The sequence below is a fragment of the Thamnophis elegans genome, chromosome Z, assembly GCF_009769535.1.
Source record: "Thamnophis elegans isolate rThaEle1 chromosome Z, rThaEle1.pri, whole genome shotgun sequence".
In the NCBI taxonomy this organism is placed as follows: Eukaryota; Metazoa; Chordata; class Lepidosauria; order Squamata; family Colubridae; genus Thamnophis; species Thamnophis elegans.
In genome coordinates this window covers 65,524,465-65,540,289 of record NC_045558.1, presented here as the reverse complement: position 1 = coordinate 65,540,289, position 15,825 = coordinate 65,524,465, and the positions used below count along the sequence as shown (strand labels likewise).

Genomic DNA, 15,825 nt, shown 5'->3' with positions numbered 1-15,825 from the left:
AATATGCCTATAGGAATACAGAAATCGGACGGTGAGTTGGGACTAACGGGAATTGTAGTCTCAGTTACAGAAAGGCATTACCTTTAGAAAGGCTGAGCAAATGGAAATAAATGAAAATAACAAATATTATACATAGAAGATGAGTGACAGGAAAATTGGGATGCCCGAGCACAGAAGAGATGTAATACGGAAGGAAGTATGGCTGGAAAGCGGAAGAAGTACAAAAAAGTGACACGATCGGTCAAGGAAGCCAGTCGAACTGGCAGCCGCTCACCTGGCAGCCCTTCTTGTGATGGAAACCGACCACCACGATGTGTAGCACTGGACCCCTAGGACAGCCGCCACTTCGAGAGCAGAGATCGGGATTCCCTTTGACCCTTCGCTCCATCTAGGAGCCCACACCTCTGTCGCCACACAGCCGCGGCCGCCGCTGCAGCAGGAAGGCGTTTACTGCGGAGCTAGGAGCGCTTCCTTTTTCTAAACGCGTGAAACTCGTCGTCCGTCAGAAGTTGCAGTTTGGCTATCACTGAGCATGCTCCGGGAGTTCGAGCATGCTCAGTAGCTCCTGTGGAAGTAGTGTTCCTTCTGAACTCATCTGGACTGACCGGGTAGTAACAAGACGAAGGAACAGGCGGTGGACCGCTCGGGTGGACTCTAGGGTGGGAAAAAAACCTCACAGGCGGGAGTTAATTCCAGTGGGAAGGGTTATTTTAGGACATAGACGCTCCAAAATGACCCTTAACTATAGTAATATGCCTGCCTGCAAAAAGAAGTTATGACAGGAAGGAATTTCTTTATCCTATTACCTCAGGTTGGTTCTCCTGGCAACCATCGACCAATGCTTTGTTCTTAAAGGAGCAGAAACTGGCCATTCTACCCTTAGTAGGATTCAACGGTGTGCATTCATTCACAACGGCAGTGCTGCTTAGTACGGTGTCTGCTTAGATTTCCCAATGTAGCTTGGGTTTCTTGTGAAACAACCACAAGTAGCTTAAAAGCTGTACAATCCAGAAAATAATCTAATATATTAACAATAGTCTTATATAAAAAGCAAATAAATCATTTATTAAGTAATAATAATACATATATAAATTTAAATAAACTACACAAAAGTTACTTGAAAAAGTGCAGGTTCAGTCTAAACTATCTTTTAAAAAATAGTATCATACCATATATGAGAGCCTCAGGACAAACATAGATTGCTATATACATTCAATATTTATCAGAAACATAATATGATTAGCTATTCGTTTATATTTCACTAGTTTCCACAATTTGTAAGCTGTCTAGGATCACCTTGTAGGGGAGATGAGTGGCATAGAAATTTAATATTGCTCTTATTTTAAATAAATGAAAAAATGCTGGTAGCCTTTAAAAAAACAACTGTGAATAGCACATAAATACTGAAAAGTAGTAACTAAAATTATTTACATATCAAAATATCGGTTAGTCTGAGAAAAGTTTATGTGGTTGCCAGGAGCTGGCCAACTTAATGTGCTTGTTCATTGTTAACTATGATTTCTTCAATCAACCAAATTTCTTTGTTAAAACTCTGAACCATAAACAATTCTTACAAGCTGGATTTGTTCAACATTGTAGGCTTGGGTGGCACCTGGGTGTCATACATTCTAATACAGATAAAACTAGTAATATTCATAGTTGTTACATTCATCCAGTTTATGTATTTCTAGTAATAATACATTAAGTTATATTAAGTTATAGTCTTTCATTGTTAAACTGTTCCATATTTCAATATATTTTTCCAATGCCAATTATCATATTGTTTAAACATACATAATGCTGCCTGTGCTGTGCATAGATGTAGGAACAACTTTTTTTTCTTGAGTCAGTATTTCCCGAGTTCTTTATTTCAACATTCCTTTGCTTCTGTTGAAAATTAGGAAGAATTGCTGTTGAAAATGTTTATGTTCTTTCACAATATATGCAGACAAGAGCAATTCTAAAAATAGTTTTGGAGATGGGAAGTTGAAATTAGTGGCTGCAATTTGAGAAAAAAAGATTTTGGGCCGAATCTTTTAGGGAACTGTTTGCTGCCCCTTAGAATTTGCTGAGATGTTAAAAGAGGATCGAATACAGATACTTGTTCATTGGTTTCTTTAATCCAGGGTCTTTCCTCTTGCTTCGCATAAGGCAAAATGATGAAACTGGAATATTTGATATTTGTCAGATGAAAAATAGGCACAATTTCTTATTGTTGTATGAAAGAATAAAATCTGATAGGATCAAATTTACTCTAGTTTTATTAAATTTGGGAGCTAATCGGCCTTGTTTATTTATAATGAAAAACTGCAAACATTTTAAGCATTTTTAAAGCATTTCTACTCTGATCTTAAGTCAAAAAAGTTCCCAGAACAATTGTCTTTCAAGTAGAGTCATCATCAAGCATACAATTTAAGTGACAAGTAGGAGAGCCTAGCCAGAAGAGAAAAAAAGCAAGCTTAAAAAAAATTCATGTGAGATAAAAATATATTAGGCAGAATGATGCAAATACTTCAAAAAGATGATTCTAGAAAGGCACAATGGTTGAATATGGGCATATTCTTCCAGGGCAAGTATTACCCGTTGAAAAAAAAACCCGCAAAACTTTCAAGCCAAAATTTACATAGAATGGCGTAAATTGGCGTTGGATGCTGACTTCGTGAACTACAAATTATAAACGTTCATTCTTTCGGCATTAGAATGTCTCGAAATTACATTCTCCGGCGTGGTCTATAATATAAACATATTCGCCAGATTATCTCCCCCCCCCCCAAAAAAAAACCTTGAATTTGGATCAGCAACCATTTTCTATCATAGTTTGAGTATACCGGCAAGCACCCAAATTGCGCATTGGACGCTCGTCTAATTTAACTCAATATGTAAACCCTCTATTATTCTTTCCCAAATAACAGGCATAAAATAATGGCTCATTTTCGCGATGTAAGTTTCAGCTATTTTTAAATCCTGTATCTTTTATTTTATAGGCATTGACAGCTGTTCAACAGCTTCTCGCGAGGATTCTTGTACCTTTCCCTCGCTCTGGAAGTTCGATTATTCCTTCTCGACTTCTAGGTCTGCTTCACTGTCTCCCACTTCCTCGTTCCGACCAATAGCCTCGTAACAACTCCAATAATTGGAAGCGGAGTTGATTGGCTAGCTCTTCTTGAAGAATGGCGGCCAACGCGACTACCAACCCGTCCCAGCTTTTGCCGCTTGGTAATGAAAGTCAAGCTCGCGTGTGTGGGTGGCGCGGCACGCAAATCGGAAGACTCGAGTGGGGTTGCCGCAGTGCCGTTTGCAAATGGCATAGAGTGTAGAAAAAGTCCAGCCTCTGATGCGGGATCGAAACCATGAATGCTTGGGCATGCGTCCCCTTAACAATCGGATCCAGCCTTCCGTAACTCCCACCAATGGGCCTAAGGTTGACTGTTGTCGCGTCAGAAGGGCTCCAAGTTGGATAAAGCTGCTGAAATTGGTTTCTAAGCAAGATATAGAACGAAGGGAAAATATTTGATTATGTCAGATTGCTGATAGAATGGGATGGTCTATCAGTGAAAGGAAAGTGCAAAACTGCACAAATAAAAAGAATCGTTCTTCCATTCGGCTATTTTCATTCTAAAGTTTGAGGCAGATGAGGCTCGAGTTTCTAGCAAGAGAGAGCAGTATCCTATTATAGGTGACAGTTAATTGCTTTCTCCCCATAGGCATAAAGATTTGAAAGCAAGTTTTGTATTTAAGGATACTTAATGGGAAGCATTTTACAAATATAAGATAATACATTTTATATTATAAACATACACAAAGTATTGTAAAATATAATAAAGAGATCCCAATCGGATGGGATACACGTCTATTATTTCTAAAATTGTGCTTGAAGTTACAACGTTTTTTTCCCTTCTCAGCCAGCAAAATCTCTTATATAGTGACCTGTGGGAAAGATAAAATTTGAAAGAATAATTGGAGTAAGAGTGATAATTGTGTTGTTTGGTTTCATGGAATACAGTAGTTTTAACATTTTGTACCTGGGCAGATTTTAAGATGAATAGGGTAGGTAAGGAAAATAGATTGTTATAAAAGTGTATCATTCTAAATCAGGATTTGGGATAGGGAAGCTGGATTGGTTAGGGCTAAAGTCACAACTCCATTCTGAAATTCTGTCTAGGTTCATCCAGCTCCTAAAAGGGACCCACATTAAATGCCTTGAACATTTTGAAGGAGATTTTTCCCATGAATCATTTTTTGCCACTCCTTTGTCTTTTTCTGTTGAAAAAAAAAAAACCAAAGCAACTGAAGTTCTAGATAGCTGATGTCTGAAGCACTGGTTCTTTGATAGCCAGCTTTTTGCAACCTTTTCTCAAAAGGAAAACAAAGAGTAAAACACTATAAATGCACTGCTTCAATATATAATGGCTTCTCAATAGAGTAATGGTAGAGAAGGAAAGAAGCTTTACTTGTGAGCTCATGGTCATGGATAGAAATTGCCTATATGGTATAATAGTTTATAGACTGGCTGTTCTCATTCTTTTCCAAGAATAAGGTGGGCAATACCTTTGTTCTACTCATCATGAATGGGTAGGTTCCTAGGTTATAAGACTATCCTTGGCTCCTTTGACATTCTGTCTCCTTTCCCCTCTTTGTTTATATGCACTTAGCCACTTAGACCCACACAAGAAAAGAAAGATGTATTTGTCTGAACTGTAGTGCCCCAAATGTAATGGTCTTCATCACAGAGCTGTAAATGATTTTGTAGCAGTCTTCTTATAATGAAAATCATATATAATGAGGAAAGAATTAGTTATGTGCAGTTTCATACATCACTATTAGTTTATTGTAAGTATAATTGCTTAGTTGAGAACAAACCCCCATGTAATTCATTCTTATTTAATTTTGAATGCATATTTTATTTTTGAGAACTCAAACCAATCTACAGTATGGCTTGCATTTTCCCTCTTGTAGCAGTCACAGGAATGGTCAAGTGGAGAGTACTTTGGATTTTGCCATCCTACATTGTAATCCATTTCATTGTGCTGTCATTTTTACTGTAATTTATGACTATTATACAAAAATGTGTATAATTCAAAAATGAAAGCTTTGATTTCTTTGTTTTAAACCCATTCTTTCCCAGACAACCAGAAAATACATCAAGGTATAAGATATAATAATAGCATTTAAATTAAAATTGGTGTCAAGATCTAGAAAATTTAAATGCAGTGTTTTGAATGTAACTACTTGGGAGATAATATTTCTTTTAAAATATTAACATCTGTTTTTCTATGTTACAGAACTGGTGGACAAGTGTATAGGCTCTCGTATTCATATTATAATGAAAAGTGATAAAGAAATTGTTGGCACACTCCTAGGATTTGATGATTTTGTCAGTATCCTTTCTATAAATGGAAGATTTTCTCTAGTTTTTAAAATGAACTTTTTCAACTGTTATTTCTCTAGAAACAGTTTTTGTAAATTAAGATGAAATAACAATCTTCAAATGTCTGTAACTGTTGAGTATTTAGATTTTGTGAGAAGTTTTTAATATGTGATTTGGAAACTATAACCAGACAGAACTTGAGCCACAAATGAGTCTGGAATTTTGATTGTAAATAGCTGTGGTTATTAAGCAAGACACCTACAAAATCACATAGCTCAATGACCACAATGCCAGTTCTCTCCATTGCAGTCATTTAAGAGACTATGCATGGGTACCTTAAGGGATGTGGGAGGCCCATAACCCACCCAGTGCATGACCTTCTTTCCAACTCGCAACACTCCTAAGATTTCTTCTCCCTGCCCCATCACTTCTAGGTCTACTTATCTTTCTCTTCTGCAGCTGCTGACAGGTTTACCCATACAATATAGGGCTCAGCTAGAAAGCTGGCAAAAGGCAGTCTTCTTCAAGATTGGAGGCAATGTTTCTCAAGGCTGTCCAGGACAGAAAGTTAGTCAGGAAAGTTCTGTTTCTCGGCAACTGTGAGCTTTCTAGCTAGTTGTGCCTTGAATTGGTTGGTTATGCCAGTCAGCAGCTGCAAGGAAAGTAAGTAACCTAGGCATGGTGGGAACCATGGGGTGGGGTGGGGGGAAGCCCATGCAACAATGGACCTAGCTGGTCAAGAATTTGAGGCCTGCAGCAGGTTTCTGTGCATCACCAACTGGATAAGGCATTCAGGCCCATAATAAGGGAGGGGGAGCTGAAGTGTTTCCAAAGTCATGAGAATGGGGACAGTGAAGCTGTTAGAACTTTAGATAATGGAAATAGGTTCCTTCATCAGCACCATCATAATTATGAACAGATGCTGAATAACAGATGGTTATAAGTCCGGGAATGTCTATTAATGTTAACAGAATATATAAAATATATCAAAGATACCTTTCAAGGCCATGACTGAATTCCGTATATCATGGGTCTTCAAACTATGGCCCTTGGGTCGCATATGGCCCACCAAAGCCATTAATCTGACCCACGCAGAACCACGAGGCTGCCCTGCCCACATCGTCCCACCCACCCTTCAAGTGCAGGACTTACCTTTGTGAGCCCTACAGAGCCGCGGTGGCGCAGTGGTTAAATGCAGCACTGCAGGCTACTTCAGCTGACTGCAGTTCGGCTGTTCAAATCTCACCGGCTCAGGGTTGACTCGGCCTTCCATCCTTCCGAGGTGGGTAAAATGAGGACCCGGATTGTTGTTGGGGGCAATATGCTGACTCTGTAAACCGCTTAGAGAGGGTTGAAAGACCTATGAAGCGGTATATAAGTGTAACTGCTATTGCTATTGCTACAGGCTAGAACTGAAAGATAAGGGCAACAATATTCGCCTGTAGAATTCTTCTAGAGGTTAAGGGATGAAAAACGGGATGCACAGATACCCAGGAGGCCAAAAAACTGGTGAAAATGACCCGTTTTTCACCTCCCCCCGTCTCCAGAAGATAGATATAGAGAGATAGATAAGAGGGAGAGAGAATGAGAGAGAAAAAGAGAGAGAGACAGAGAGAGATTTCTCAAGCTCCTGGGGGCTGAGAAGAATTGCTAGAAAACTGAGTTTCCTGAAGTAGACCACTAGACTCCTAAACAACTGAAAAAATGATCTAGTAAAAAGAAAAGGCAACCAAAAGAACAACAAGCCAAAAAAGCAAATAGAACACCCCCAGGAGCAAAACAAATTAAAGTTTAATTTGTGTGCATTGTTCAATGGACTGTTAAGTTGGCCACGCCCAGCTAGTCATATGGCCTAGCCACACCCAGCCAGTCAAATAACTATCTATCTATGCTCCCCCTACCCGGTCCGCCCTCTCCTCCCAACAGTCTGGGGGGTTGTGAATTGGCCCCCTGTTTAAAAAATTTGAGGACTCCTGCTGTATATATTGAGCAATTGAAAGGCTGTCAAGGCATGCAAATTAAGTTAACATTTTTGATATTATAAAAACAACTTTAGTTTTGTTAGAATTTATTTTGTGAATACAGGAGAAGTTAATACTTTTGTGGTGACTTCTTAAATCTTTCTTAACAAATTCCAGACATGGTATTAGAAGATGTCACTGAATTGTAAGTATTGCTTCTCTGGCTTACAACCTCAACAGATTTTGTGTTTGTTTGTTTTTTGGATCAACAAGTGTCTAACTTTTGCCCTTTTCTAAAGGTGCTGTTTATTTCTCTTAATATAGTAGATTTCGATTTCTCTGATACAATGCATAAGCTAATAGACTTTCGGTATTGGCTGAGAATTATTTGAATGGCATGTTCTAATTGCGTTTTCATACATATTTTAAAAAGTAGTGCATAATATTTTCTGCATTTAAAAGTTTACATATATATTTGCCAACTACATTCTATTCTGTCCTTCTCAGTTAATATACTTATTACAATGCAATAATTTTTTAATTCTGGAAATTTGATCTTGAAAAATATTTTGTCTAAAAAGAAGCACGTTAGTTAAAAAGATTTATCAGAACATAAATATGGAACAACATCAACATTACAAGAGACTACAAAGACATTGCAGGTAATGAAATTGGGGGTAGACAATCTATCAAAACTGAATGAATTTTCTGTTGAATGTTGTAGATCTTTTAGAAAATTATTGGTACATTTATTATTAAAGGGTAAAATATTGTTATGGATTTACAACTTGAGATAAGGATATCCCATCTGGGTTAAATGACACTTTGAGATACTGCCAATAGTTCAACTAAAATTGTAAAAAATCAAGAGTTTTCTTCCCACCTCTACCTGAGAGTTCCAATTGAAGGTGTTATATCAAAGACATCTAGCTCCTGCTAGATTAGCATACTGTATATCCGTGATGGCGAACCTATGGCACGCGTTCCACCTATGCACGACACACCCCACCCCCGTGCTCCCCTCGCTTTTGGCATGCGAGCCAAAAAAAGATTCACCATCCCATATGCCGCATACATTCTTCAAAATGTTAAGAGTGGCTGTAGAAAAGAGATCATTTTAATATACATGGTAGATGTGTGATAAGTTAATACTCTTCTGGCACAAAGGTTTTGCTAAAGTTAACAACACATAGTCAAATGCTATTCTGAGCTATGCGTTGTATTTATTTATAAATTTAATTCCTCACTTAAAAATGAGAAGCTGCCCTAATTTCCTTTTTTGCAGAAAAACTAATTATTGCTCAGGAGTGGATATTTCTTAATTGAGCTGTGGGTCTCAGTTTTATTAGAAAAAATGCTAATAAATATAGGATAATAAACTTGTAAATTCAAGAATCACATTTTATCAAGTTTAAGTATAATCAAATGCAGATTATACTTTCTATGTTGTTGCAACAGACACAAACATGTCAACTCTTATAAAATATGAAAAATATGAACTATTACACTTTTTTGTTAATAGTGCCTTTTACTAATTTTATTTATTCCAATAATTCTTCCTTAATTTGTTCTTTTGTACACTGCTATTCAGTAAATCATTTACATTTTATAATTAAGAAATATGACTAACCTGGAATATGGAATATGTAACTAGGCAGAAAGTCTCCTAATTTTAAGGAATGGATCCAGGTTAGGAGTTCACGATCTATTTTTATAAAGTCTTTAGGTTCTAATAATGAGAAGATAACGCAGTATATTGCTATATGATTTAATTATAAGCATACTGTATTTTTCACACTATAAGACACAATTCCCTCCCTCCCCCCCAAGTGGGTGGAAATGTCTGTGTCTTATAGAGCGAATATTGCAGCGGGAGGAAGGGGCTGGTCTGCTGCCTGACACTGCTACTGCCATTTGCCACCAACAGGGAATGCTGGAATCTTCACTGCCAAGCAGCTGATCGGAAATTGTATCGGACTCCTGGAATACTGCCGATCAGCTGTTCTAGGCGGTGGGGATCATCACCACTGCCACCATTCAGTGATAATTGGCAGTGGCAATAGGTGGCGATAGGCAATGACGACCCCTCCACTTAGAACAGCTGATCGGCAGTATTCCAGGAGTCCGATACAATTTCCGATCAGCTGCTCGATAGCAAAGGCTCAGCTCAGCTGACTGGTGGTGGGCTGCAATGGAGCGGAGCTCTGACAAGCCATGTGCTGGGGCTGCAGTAACGTGCTGAAACTGACCACGCTGTTTGCTGTTTCCTTCAAGGATGCTAGTCAGATGAATATCAGATGGATGTTGGGAGGCAGAGGCAATTTTTTTTCATTTTTGTTTTCTTCCTCTAAAGTTAATGTGTTATGGTCCAGTGCGTCTTATAGTATGAAAAATAGAGTAAATCTTGAAGTAATTCTATATAGGTATTTATATTTATTACATTGACCTAAACATTAGGAGACTCTGACTTCCAGGTGTCCATGATGCATGAAAGCTGCCTGAGTGGCTTTGGGTCAGTCATACTTAGCTGCCTCACAGGATTGTTATTTTGTGGGAAAACAGGAGGCAGGAATATTAGGTATATTTACTGCTTGAGTTGACCAAATTAAATAGAGTAAAAATATAAGGTTCAATTTTTTTCTTATGTATATTTTTTTCTTTTACTATATAATCATGATTTAATGTAGACTATTTTGCATTTCATAATTTCATGAATACATTTTTTTTTAAATGCTTCTACTACTAAGTACTAAGAACTAAGTATGCTACTAACACTTCCAATGGGCCTATTCAGTTTATGTTACTTCTGCTGTGTTGGGACAGTTTCAGCAGATTGCTTCCCATACTGTTCTGAGAAAATGAAAACAAGATTTGCATTGCATTTTGTGCTGAGCCAAACTTTTTTTTTAAACCAAGTATAGAAAATAAAATATGTTAAATTACCTCCTCATAATATGTCAAACCATAAACTTTGTTTTACAGACTACAGTATCTAGATCTATGTATCACACTAAGCCACTAAATACCCAGGGCTTAAGTGAACATGGAAAGTATGGTAGCTGCTTCATTGAGTCTTTCTACCTAGATCAAATGGATATATTTGTGTGACAGATAAAATACGACATAATGCATACCAGAATTAATAATGCTGGAATTGTATTAGTTTGGCCTGTTCTTAGGAAAAAAGGACCATTAAATTTGGTATTGGTGTTTTATGTAAAAGTGCAAGAGACTGCAGTATTAATTAAAAAGCTAAGCTTTGGATGAAGCATATCTTAATAAAATAATTTTAATAGTTTTCCTTTTTTGTTAACATATTCTTTGTTTTAATCATGCTCAACAGTGAAATAACACCTGAAGGAAGAAGAATCACAAAATTGGATCAGATTCTGCTGAATGGAAACAATATAACTATGGTAAATAATTTGTGCTCTGTAGTTTCTTCCTTAAATTGTTACTTATCAGCTCAAACAGCTCATGGAAGACTGGTTTTTTTAATTGTCATGAACAACATTTGGAAAATAATATTATTACAAAAATATAATTAGGGTATATTGATGCAACAAATTGGAGCAAGAATGAACATTGGCATTGTTCAGGATTCCTGCTTCAGGGAGGTAAAATTTTATTACTGTGTTTCCCCCCAAAATAAGCCCTAGCATGCTTTTTCATGCTGACCAGAATATAAATTCTACCGCCAAAATAAGCACTAGTTCAGAGCATCATTAGCAGGGGGTGAGGAAGTGGGTGTGGCCAGTACAGGAGATGGAGAGCATGCATGTGGAGGCCAATGGTTTCTAGAAGCAGCTGCAGCCTGCACAGCCCAGTCCCTCCAAGCAGAAGCGTGGGGCAAAGCATGCCATCCATCCTACCGTCTGTCTTTATTTGTGGAGTGTGTAGCGGAATTGGAGGACGAGGTTGGATGGTGAGGGCTGAGAGCACAGGAGCCACGTCATGGCACCACCACCGTCCCACCATTAGCCTCACCTCATGGGGGTGGCACTGTCAATGGCTTGCAGAGGTTGGGGGAGGCACACAATCCGGCCCATCAGACATGCTTCCCCCCATCCACCCTATGCCTCTGCTTGTTGATGCCGCTGCGAGGCAAGGCAGATGGTGGGGCAGGGGTGGCACCATGCTTTGGCCCCTGCACACTCGGGCCCTGCCATCCAACTTGTTCCAGCTCCACCACACACTCCATAAAGACAGTAGGATGGTGGCTGGGAATGATGGGGCTATTCATCCCTCACCTCAGAAGCAAGGGGAAGGAAAGGGAGAGTGGTCACTTGAGGGCTGCCTCTGCCGGCTGCTTCCCAGGCTTGTGGAAACTCGGCGTTGAAGGAAGGGTCTGTTTTTTGCAGATTTTCCTGATCCCCCCTTTGAACCTGACCTCCCTCCTTAGAGGGAGATGGAGGCCTTGGCTGGGCTGAAGCAGAGGAGAAAGGGTGGGGGAGAAGCCATGCAGCTAAGGACAAAGGAATTGCCCGCCTTTCCACGAGACTTCTCAGAAGACACAGCGTGCAAATGTAAAAGCTGTCCCTTCCAAGTCAGCAACAGTGTTTGGGCTCTGGCAGCAGAGCTGCTTAGCCATCTCCCTGGGAGTGTCTTGCCAGTGTCCCCTTGATGCTGCCCTCCCACAGTTCCCAGGTAGGGGGATGGGGTGAGAGAGAGCAGAGGGGAGAAGCAGAAAATGCGGCCCGGACTCAGAGCGCTTTGTTTTGATTTGCATGCCATGTCTCTTTAGAGGCCTTGTGGAAAGGTGGATGGGCCCCTTAGAGAGAGAAGCTAAGGACAAGGGGCTTGCATGCCTCTCTGCGAGATCTTTCAGGAGACACTATGTGTAAATGTAAAAGCTGCTCCTTCCAAGCCAGCAGCAGCACCTGACTCAAAACAAAGTGCTGCAAGTCTGGCCCCCCTACCTGTTTGATCCCCCCTTTTTGAGAAACATTTGAATACAGTAGCAGGTCAAGCCAGGTGGAATGGGACTGTTCCCCTCATGTCCTTCGCCCCAACCGGTTCGCCCCCAGGGTTCTGCCCCCAGTCATTGACCTCTACCATTTCGCTTCTGCTGAAAAGACCTTAGCTGTTTGCCTTGGGCAATGGGACCCAGCCTCTTCAGTCCAAGAATCTTCCTCACTGGCCATTAGGCGAAATACTGCTCATCCCGGCCTTTTGGGCTCAAGAGATTGGCCCTTCCTCTGATTGGCCACCAGCCAATCAGAGGAAGGGAAGGGAGAAAGAGAGGGAGCGAGGGAGAAAATGTTCTGTGTCGGGTTTCCTCTCTGGGGTTTGTTTTTCTGCCAAGTCACCTCAGTCCAAGCTAGAAAACCATTTGCACCACCCTCCTTGAAATGTGAGAGGACAACACAAGGGCCACAGGAAAATTAAACTCAACTGGATTATGGTGTGGAGGTTGCATTCCCCCACTCACTTGCTTGAAAACTGTTTGCATCCCGCCTCAAAATGTGACATGACAACACATAGTTGAAAAGACAGAAGGTTTTTGGCTCTGTTACTTTGATTCAATCAATTATCATTATCTTCCCCAACCTCCACCCCCCAACCTGGTTGCATTTAACTTTCCTGTCGCCCTTGTGTTGTCCTGTCACATTTTGGGGAGGGGGAATCCAAAGGTTTTCAAGCAAGTGGGGCAGGAATCCAAAGGGTTTTCAAACAAGTGGGAGGGGGGAAATCCAAACTATTTTCAAGCAAATGGGGGCGGGGAATCCTCTCTGGGGTTTGTTTCTCTGCCCAGTCACCTTGGTCCAAGCTAGAAAACCATTTGCATTTCCCCCCTCCCCCCAAAATGTGCTGGACAACACAAGGGCCACAGAAAAATTAAACACAACCGGGTTGGGGTGTAGAGGTAGCATTCCTCCTCTTGCTTGCAAACCCTTTGAATCCCCCCACTTGTTTGAAAACCCTTTGGATCCCCCCCCCACTTGCTTGAAAACCCTTTGGATTCCCCTTCCCCCCGAAATGTGACAGGACAACACAAGGACCACAGGAAAGTTAAACACAATCGGGTTGGGGTGTAGAGGTAGCATTCCCCCTCTTGCTTGCAAACCCCTTGAATCCCCCCCCCCCACTTGCTTGAAAACCCTTTGGATTCTCCCCCCCACACTATCTTGAAAACCCTTTGGATCCCCCCCCTTGCTTGAAAACCCTTTGGATTCCCCCTCCCCCCGAAATGTGACAGAACAAGAAGGACCACAGGAAAGTTAAACAAAATCAGGTTGGGGTGTAGAGGTGCAGAGCTGTTGTGGAAGATAATGATAATTGATTGAATCAAAATAACGGAGCCAACAAACCTTCTGTCTTTTCAACTATGTGTTGTCCTGTCACATTTTGGGGTTGTGGGTTGGGAATGCAAATGGTTTTCAAGCATGTGAGGGGGGGGGGAAATGCAACCTCCACACCCCAATCCGGTTGTGTTTAATTTTCCTGTGGGCCTTGTGTTGTCCTCTCACATTTAGGTGGGGGGAGGGGAATGCAAATTGTTTTCTGGCGTGGACCGAGGTGACTCAGCCGAAAAACAAACCCCAGAGAGGAAACCCGACAGAGAACATTTTCTCCCTCCTCCCCCCTCTCTCTTTCTCCCTTCCCTTCCTCCGATTGGCTGGTGGCCAATCGGAGGAAGGGCCAATCTCCTGAGCCCAAAAGTCCAGGGTGAGCAGTATTTCACCAATGGCCCATGAGGAAGGTTCTGGGACTGAAGAGGCTGGGTCCCATTGTCCAGGGTGAACAGCTAGGGTCTTTTCAGTAGAGGTGAAATGGTAGAGGTCAGTGGCTGGGGGCGGAACCCTGGGAGTGAAGGGCACGAGGAAAACAGTCCTAGACCCAAGCCAGGTGTTATTCAGATCACATCCCAGGCAATACAGAAACAGCTATGCCTTATCCCTTCCAAAACATGCTGGGATGTGATCTGAACCCCCCCCCCCCCCAAGCTTGACCTGCTATCAGTATTGAAATGCTTGTCAGCTCTTCCCAAATGTGTTACATCAGCCGCCAAAATGTGCTTGCAGCGGCTGCTGGACACAAGTGGGTAGCCCCATGCGTCTGCCTGCTGCCAGTGCTGCCTACAGTGGTCCTAGTTCTGCAAGCGAGTGGTGAGCATATCTAAAGCGGGACTCACCCACCACCCCTTGCACTGCAGGGAAGCGGCAAAATGTAGAGGAGCCATCCTCCCTTTGGGAAAGAGCCGGGAGGTGTTTCAATAGCAAGTCAAACCAGATCTTATTCAGATCACATCCCGGTGTGTTTTGGAAATGAGAAGTTATTGCTGTGCTGGGGTTTGCACAGCAGCAGCAACAGACTAGAGGATTTATTTTAATTTTATATTTATTTTTATCTCCCTCCCAAAACAAAACTTTCACTTCTTTTTTCTCCAAACAGTTGGTTCCCGGAGGAGAAGGACCAGAAGTATAAATATTCATTTGACATCACTGCAAGAAGTTTCATTGCATATTTTGTGTTGAAATATATTCCTAGAATATGTTCTGAAATTTGTTAAATTTCTGTTCTTATATTTCATAGTGATATTTAAATATAACATAGCTCCCTTTTCAAGGATGCGGCATCTTTAATAATAGTTTTGTACATTAAAATCATGACTTTGTTGTAGAAACAAAATTAATTTGCCATTAGGGGCAAGAAAATAAAATGTTTTTTTATTTTGACTTGTATGTGGTTTAAGTAAGAGCATGGAATCAAGTAGATGTAGTTATTTTGAGCATTTCTACTTTGAATTAAGGCATTACAGGGTTGGGAAACAGGGATTTGGGGAGCGAGTGGCTAGTTAGTATTTTAAATAACAGAAAAAATACCATTAAATACATAAAATAATAAAATCGTGATTCCAAAAGCCTATTTGGGGTTGGTAAAGGGGTTATTTCTCTTATGAGTTTTCCTTTAATTAATTTTTGTACCCAAAAGATGAGACTATTTTCTCCTTGAATGAAAGCAAAGGTTGTTATTTGAGGAAGTAATAAATGAAAGGGAGAGATTTTGGTATAGGGCACTAGTCTAGAAGATTGATCAGGTAATCCTCACTTAGCAACCATAGTTGGGACTGGCAACTTGTCAGAAATAGTATAGGGTCTCCTGCTTGAGCGTGTTGGACTAGATGGCCTACTGTAGAAGATCCCTTCCAACTGTTAATCCAAACTCTGTTGTTATTAAATTCTGGGATTGCTGCGTGACAGATGTCTATTGCAAATTTAACACATTGCTTTCAGGTTGGTGGTTAAATCACTGTGGATTGTTAATCAAAACATCATGTGACTGCGACTTGCATTTTTACTGCCAGCTTCTCCATTGACTTTGCTTGATGATAGCTGGTTGTGAAGCATTCAAATGATGATCATATGAGTGTGGGACACTGACAGTCATAAGTATGAGGACTATCATAACTTCAGTACCATCATAACTTTAAATGGCTACTGATGGGAATTGTTAAGTGAGATCTATAGTACTTGCTTCAATTAAAAAAAGAAT

The 15,825-nt window shown here is 40.5% G+C and overlaps 2 protein-coding genes across 2 annotated transcripts in view; one reads left to right on the top strand and one right to left on the bottom strand.

The window, feature by feature from the left end:
• AVL9 (AVL9 cell migration associated) overlaps window positions 1-2,959 on the bottom strand; it is a 159,791-nt gene extending 156,832 nt beyond the window's left edge. Inside the window, exon 1 of the mRNA XM_032235109.1 lies at window positions 275-2,959. Within this exon, the coding sequence (XP_032091000.1) occupies window positions 275-388 (114 nt within the window). The 5' untranslated portion in view covers window positions 389-2,959. The remainder of the gene's footprint in view (window positions 1-274) is intronic.
• Window positions 2,960-2,998: 39 nt separating this feature from the next.
• Window positions 2,999-15,008, top strand: LSM5 (LSM5 homolog, U6 small nuclear RNA and mRNA degradation associated). The gene is made up of 5 exons (XM_032235115.1): window positions 2,999-3,216; window positions 5,283-5,378; window positions 7,507-7,534; window positions 10,673-10,745; window positions 14,725-15,008. The coding sequence occupies exons 1-5, from the start codon at window positions 3,171-3,173 to the stop codon at window positions 14,755-14,757; spliced, it is 276 nt and encodes a 91-aa protein (XP_032091006.1). The 5' UTR covers window positions 2,999-3,170; the 3' UTR covers window positions 14,758-15,008.
• The last annotated feature ends 817 nt before the right edge of the window (window positions 15,009-15,825 follow it).